Source organism: Aspergillus niger (genome assembly GCF_000002855.4).
Source record: "Aspergillus niger supercontig An05".
Taxonomy (NCBI): Eukaryota; Fungi; Ascomycota; class Eurotiomycetes; order Eurotiales; family Aspergillaceae; genus Aspergillus; species Aspergillus niger.
The window spans coordinates 317,713-324,546 of NT_166521.1; the positions used below are offsets into that span (position 1 = coordinate 317,713).

The 6,834-nt window shown below is 47.7% G+C and overlaps 4 protein-coding genes across 4 annotated transcripts; all 4 read right to left on the reverse strand.

The window, feature by feature from the left end:
- Positions 1-200: 200 nt before the first annotated feature.
- Positions 201-1,548, reverse strand: An05g01230 (hypothetical protein; the record flags this gene model as incomplete). The annotated part of the gene is made up of 4 exons (XM_059747903.1): positions 201-235; positions 360-520; positions 677-877; positions 956-1,548. 4 exons carry the CDS (start codon positions 1,546-1,548, stop codon positions 201-203), a joined length of 990 nt encoding a protein of 329 aa, XP_059600786.1.
- Positions 1,549-2,198: 650 nt separating this feature from the next.
- On the reverse strand, positions 2,199-2,943 carry An05g01240 (hypothetical protein; the record flags this gene model as incomplete). The annotated part of the gene is made up of 2 exons (XM_059747904.1): positions 2,199-2,557; positions 2,760-2,943. The coding sequence occupies 2 exons, from the start codon at positions 2,941-2,943 to the stop codon at positions 2,199-2,201; spliced, it is 543 nt and encodes a 180-aa protein (XP_059600787.1).
- Positions 2,944-3,580: 637 nt separating this feature from the next.
- An05g01250 (uncharacterized protein) lies at positions 3,581-4,713 on the reverse strand (the record flags this gene model as incomplete). The annotated part of the gene is made up of 2 exons (XM_059747905.1): positions 3,581-3,689; positions 3,719-4,713. 2 exons carry the CDS (start codon positions 4,711-4,713, stop codon positions 3,581-3,583), a joined length of 1,104 nt encoding a protein of 367 aa, XP_059600788.1.
- Positions 4,714-5,269: 556 nt separating this feature from the next.
- On the reverse strand, positions 5,270-6,547 carry An05g01260 (uncharacterized protein; the record flags this gene model as incomplete). The annotated part of the gene is made up of 2 exons (XM_059747906.1): positions 5,270-5,402; positions 5,490-6,547. 2 exons carry the CDS (start codon positions 6,545-6,547, stop codon positions 5,270-5,272), a joined length of 1,191 nt encoding a protein of 396 aa, XP_059600789.1.
- Positions 6,548-6,834: the final 287 nt, after the last annotated feature.

The window sequence follows — 6,834 nt, forward strand, 5'->3', positions numbered from 1 at the left end:
CACGGTTGTAATAGCTACATACTGTTGCCCCACAATAAAGAAACACACGAATCAGAATCTACTTCCTTGGTCTCTTGGAAAACTATATTCTATGAACACCAACCAATACTAGCCCAACCGCAGAATTATTGATTGCTTTATTGATTATGTTAAGTTTCACCCGAATTCAGCACGGCCAGAATGATCCTGCCGAGATGCCTTTAGTCAGTAGAGCCATTGGGCTGTAAGATTTCCTCTGTTATATATTCAGCTATGATATTCAGCTATATCAATCAAATCCTGAGATGTATTTATAAAATTGGTCCTGACTTTTTCCTAATATAAGATTTCCTATAAGAACATCTCTCCATGGGAATTACCTTTTCTGGTATTATATACTTCTTTGCGCACTCCTTTCTGATAAGTTTTTATGAGAGCCCGCTCGCACCTGTTTCCAGAAAGGCTATCTATGGCTCTACTATACCTTCGTGGAACCTGATGTAGCTGACCTTTAATCCCGTAGTTCCTAGCTTGATGATATCTTGTCAATACAGTAGTTTAGGTCCTGTTTATCCTTGTTTCGTAACGCTTCCACCCCCGAGCATCCACGGTAAACTATTCCCCGTCAGCCCTGTCTCAGATCAGAGGAATAATGATGATTAATGACACATTTAGTCAATTTTTTAGCGTGCTATACCTGGTTTCCTTCTGCGAAATCCACTTCGGAGGTGCCTCGTTTGCCGAAGGCGTACCCCAACCCCCAACTATAGCCCACGAAGATTTGGGCCCCCTCCCATTATTCATAGCCTTCCACTTCCCAAACTTGACATCATCCAAAAGCTGCTTCAACAAAACTCTCCCATTCCGAAACCCCACATCAAACATCCAACTCCCCGTCCTAAACATCTCAAGCCCTTCAAACTTCTGTGCACACCTATACATGCACACCAACTTGCACCCATACGCCACAGCGCACCAAGGCTGTCCTGGAATGTTACTCAGCTGCGATAATTGATTTGAAGTCCGATCCCATGTATCCTTGCGATGGTACTCATCAGCCCCCTTGCACAAGATGACGGCCATTGGAGAAGAAACAGGCTCACTCCCAGGTCTAGGCCAGGTGATCTGTTTAACAAGACAGCAAATGATACGTGCACCGTTGATCTCAGCGGTGCGGAGGTCGTGGGTGAATCCCCCATTTGGTGGGTAGATCTTGACTAGGATTTTGTGCCAGAGCTTCAAGGTTTGTTCTTCGTTGAGGGCGTGTTGATCGGGTGTGGACCTGAGAATGTCTGCCAGAGGGTCTGAAGTTGCAGAAGAGGAGGGAGATGGAAAGGAGGTGGAAGGGCTTGTCGTAGTGGTGAAGGGTTCGAGGGTTGAGAGACGCGGAGACGCGCCGGGAAGCATGAGTGGAGGTAGGCGAATGTGCATGGTGCGAGGAGATGAGCTGTTGCTTCCTGTTTGGCGAGTGGAAGAGTGATGGTGATGGTGGTGGGGAACTATGTTGGGTATGGTAGTTTGGGGAATGCTTCTGGGGACGAGTGGGCTGAGGGGCTGCTGGTCAGGCATTTTGGATGTCTTTTGGACGCTTAGTGGTATGAAGAAGGGAAGTTGGTGTTTGGCAGTCGAGTGTAGTTATGTCTTCTTAATTCTGTGAGTATTTACCACAGTCAAGGTCACAGATTGCACCTGTGGCGGTGTGGGGGTCGTTGATTTGTGTACTTCGAGTGGGAAGATCCATATTGTGTTGGCTGAACTTTGTCTATACCCGTCTAACAAGGATTCAGATTCTGTTTCCCGATGCTGTTGTTTATCGTCATGCAAAACAAGTAGAAGTGGCGCCTGCTGGTTATAGAAACTTTGTTCTCGATGTGTGGAAGATCCCGTGTTCAATGTATTATTTGGTGTTGAACCATACCACTTACTTTCTTTGAGCGTGGTTCTGCATGAAAAAAGATTACAAAACATGCTGAGTGTTTAGCAGGCACATTCCTGTTTATCATATTGCCTCACACATGTATAGAGAGCATGTAACGAACAAGTTCATTTGTGGATTGAGCCTTTATCTATGTTGCTCTGTCTGTATTCTCAGTCCAATCCAACCAGAGGCTGGGGTAAGTAGAGTTGGTTGGAAATTTGCCTCCCTTTCTTGTCCATGGCTTTCGGAATCATTCACTCCCCATAATGAAATAGTATTAATCCTCTCGTAGAAGGCCATTCTACAGATATTCTTCGACGTTCTGTGCGGGAATATGTATTTTCAGATCCTCCATTTTAATGAGATCTTCCAGGGCTGGTCTACCGGTCTTGACGCCCCATAAATTTGGTGTCATTCCATAAGTATCGGCATGCCCGTAAATGGTAAGGTCCCAGGAGCATTTGTCCCCATTACGGTCGCGGTACGCACTCGGCAGATTATTTTCTAAGTGCCAGCGCGGAATTTTGAAGCGGCAACTAAACGCTACCGAGTAGTCGACGAATTCTCCCATTGCCATCCGGTTCTTGTTGTTACTGCTGGAGGTCTCCTGACCACTGGTCTTCTTACTCTTCCAAGTGTAGGATGCACGCTTGGCTGGACCTGTGAGTTTGACAGATAACACACACGGGATATTTGCGAGGAGCATTCTGTCTCCAGGATGCTCGCGGATGAAACATGGCCGTTCGACGCCGTTTATCGATGAACCATTCTTTCAGGGAGATCTGATGGGCAGAAGGTACTCGCGTTGGATGCGGAGGTCCTTTCCAGTTGCAAAATTGAGTCACAAAGAAAGGATTAATACGTGGCTCTTCATGCTCCCTGGGAACTAGCCATAGGACTTGTAGAATTTTATGGGACTGCATGATAACGGCTTGCCATTGCGAACACACGCGTTGAGCAAGGAAGAGAAACCGGTAATCCTTCAGATAGAGCAGAATTGCCTCCAGCAACTCGGGGAGGAGGAGCACCTTAGTTGCAGCGTTCATTGCGGCCGGTCCTATACTTTCGTGAAGAAGTCAGTCATTTATCGTTCTAGGCTGATCATAAATATTGAGTCTACGTAGGACATTCCACTCTTACCCAAGCAGTGTCCGAAATCATTCAAATAAACCTTGGTGTGTTCCGAGATGGAAACATACTATTATTTTCGAGGAGGAAAGAGAAAGGGGATCAGTTGTCTACTTTGTGCACAAGCCAAATAGAACCGTCAGCAGTACCTCTAAATGAGCCGCGCGTCTTCATTCACTAGTGTCGGTATTTTTGGTAATAGCTAATGAGGTGGCTTCCACAGAGAGGTCATGATAGATTCACTCTTTGGTTGACTGTGTCGGCCTTCCATAATCTGAACCTTTCGGCTAAACAGTAAGCCGCAGAAGATATTATCACATGACCTGTTTTTTAGAGCCGAGCACTCTTTATTGAATTATGGTAAAACATACCATGTGCATTTGAGACAAATTTTCAATTTGTTATTTCAAGGACATGGGGACGATCTTCAATTGTACACCAAGCGAGTTTGTACGCCAATAGCCGAGTTCGGTAGCCTTCTGAGGTGGCCCTTCTTTTATCAGTGGATATCAGTGGCAGACTTCAGCAAAGTGTACTGTTTATTTTAGGATCTATCTAATATCCTATCAAGCGAATAATCATCTCTAGAGCAACATCCGCAGCAAACATCTCGACTTCCTCGTTATATGTTGACCGCCATATACTGATATAAGTAGCAACAGACCTGCTGAGCATTCATCAGTAGTCTATTACCAGTCAACATGAGTGTTATAGTATTCATCCACCCTTCTGGTCCAGTCGAGAAACTTGCTCTTCTCAGCCTCATCAAGGAGGTCAACAAACCTCGTCTTCGAGATCTCGGGATAAATTGGATTGGTGCCGAAACGCGGTGACATCAGCTGGCTCGGACTCAAGACAGCAACTAGTTGCCAACGTGGCCTGCTAGTATTACTTTCTGCCGTCTTCTTCCAGAACAGCGTGAATTGCGGTGACTTCGAATGGTTCATAAGTGATACCATTGCTTCCAAGAATCCGCAAAGAGTCATGCCATTGGTATCACTTCCTAGGAGACTGTGCTCCCTGTTCAAATCGACATGTTCACTGATTCCCGGCCCCGGGTCCTGCCTACTAGTGTGCAAGCTGACGGCTTCGAGGACGACAGGCACATTCGATGGCCACATCCGTCGCCACGATGCCTGCTCGTGGAGGACAATTGCTTTCAGCTTGGCATCCTCAAACCAGGCAAACTTTCCGCTGGGCCCGTTCTGAACAAGATAGTCCCCGGTGTACTTGCAGCAGTGTGGGGGACAGAACCACTTTTCAAAAAAAGGATTTAACGCCGGCTCCTCGCTAGAAGAGGCCAATGACTGTTCGAAAAAGAGAGCCCGTTGGATCACGATGGACTCCCGCATTATGTGTTGCCAGGACCGACAGACGCGCTCCATTATCAATAGATCCGCAAAGGCGAGCCGGATCAGTATCATCTCCAATATCTCTGGTATTGCTAGCGCCCTCTGCGCTGCCGAGTGCCGTTTGTCGCCATCACCGTCGTCTCCGAGGAATTTTGGCCTTTCCATTGGGTTTCCGGGGGCTGGGGAAGCATCATCACATGCCACGCATGATGGATTTTGGTGTTCGTCGAGGGCGTTCATCGGCGTCATGCGTGGCATGTCTTGACGGTATATGAGACACTCTAGAAGAGCTTGGAGTATGGAGCAGATCTGAAGAAATGGGGAACAGACGGCCATATTTATGCTTTTCTGAAATGCTGCCAGCTTATTGTCACGTCGCTGGAGAATCTTTCCTCGGAAATACCGTTCGGACTATCAACGTACTCCGATGCAATCTTCCATCATTCCTTCAGTGTATCACTGTCTGGTTCCGGCCCTTGCAATGCTGTTGCATGCGCCACACACGCATTCATATACCTTCTACGCAATGACTGCGGATATTGGAGTTTCTAGACTGGAATTGCTCCTTACACGATGTTGCACAAACAGCTGTCATCTCATGATAGGCTGGACTGGAAGTGGTGGCGCTGCCAAAATTTTGACTCACGTATTTGATAGAGGGTAATGCATCGATATAGCAATGGAGCAATCCGGAGAGAAGCATTCCTCTTCGATTTGTTTACCCTATGCTATTTCAGTGAAGCAATGGGATCATGCGAGTGGTCTTTGACGAGATCCAATACTCTATTGGTCAGAGTTATACTATTCAGTGTGCAGGACAAGTTACGTCTACATTTCGGCAAGTGCAAAAACGAGGTCTAAGGACAATATTGCTCTACAGGCCACATCACTATTACAACCATTCCATGATTAAGCCAGGCAATCCGCTTCGAATCTCTAATAAGTCATTATCGCACAGTCCCAAAGAATACTCCAACAACCCAGTATTATCAGCATATTCAGCACCGCCAGTAGAAGAAAGTGGTCTAACAAGATAATATACACCAACATCCCAACCATCTCAAGCCGTCCTATAATAAGGCACCCAATAGCAATCCGGCCTATCAAAGTACTCCTTAACCTCATCCCAAGACCACTCCGTACCGCTATCATTCTCATCCTCAACAGGCCGTATTCCATCATCGTCATTTTGCTGTCCGCCCTCTCCTTGATCCCACAGCACACCATCAGTCCCATCATCATTAACCCACTTCCAGTCCCCTCTATGCGCAAACTTCGGAGGCAAATCCGGACCCCAAACCTTCGAATCAAACTTATCCAACGCATACTGATTCTTCATACCCAGATACTCCCTCGCCGTAGTCTTCATCCTAACCGGTGGCTTCACCCTCACAAACGTGAACTTCTCCCAATCACACTTCCCAAACAGGGGATCCGGAGTCGAAGAAACAAACGAGCACTCATACGGCGCCCTCAGCCTCTCCTTCTCCCCATCACTCACCCCGTCCGTCCAATTATTATCCCACTCCCCGCTCCCCTCCCTAACAGGCCTCCACTCCACCGCCATCCCATTCGTCGGCCACCTCCCCAGAACATGCAACAGCACATCCCACACGAGATCCATCGTCGCCCCGAGCACCGGATCCTGCCCGGCCTCTTTATCATACACCATCAAGTTCTTCGCTGGATCCTGATCACCCTCAACGGTCAAACTGACTACTTTGCGCACCCGGCACGGGATATTCATGGGTCTCATGCGTCGCCAGGAGGCTTCGGGGCGGAAGACGGCCTTGTGGTAGGCTGTGTCGTTGCCGAGGCGCATAGTCTGGATGTCTTCAGGCATGAAGATTGGGGATGTGTGCTTGGTTGTGTCTGGGGCGGGGTATATCACTGGGAGGAGGTATCGGATGAGTGGGTTGAAGGCTGGTTCGGTGGGGTACGGGTGGGGGAATTCGTAGAATAGGGCTGTTCGGAGCGGGCCGCGCGTGGTGATTAGCGTGCGCCATTGCCGGCAGACCAGCTGGGCGCGCATCAGGTCGAATATGTCGAAGCGGAGAAGGATGTATTCGACTAGTTCGGTGATGCTGAAGACGGTGTCCATTTTGGGGGTTGGGGTGGGTTCTGTGGTTGGTTTTGGAGCTGTCATTGTGGTTTGCTCTGTTGTGGTCATTCTGGATGTAGTGCTTGGTGACATTACTTAGGGTTGGGTTTGTGTAACGGGGCTGGGTCTTTTTTTGGACATTGAAAGGTCGTGGCTCTGTTTGGATGGGCTTGCAGGAATGGGGTATATATGCTTGTGACACAGCATAAAGGGTCTGGAGAAAGCCCTTGTGGGTATGGATATAACATAGAGGATCCTATTGAAAGAAAGACTAATTGTAAACATATTTCGTGCTCTTTGTATTCAAGGTTTTTCAGTTTCTTGCGCTTTGTGTGTATATCAAACAATCAATCTTT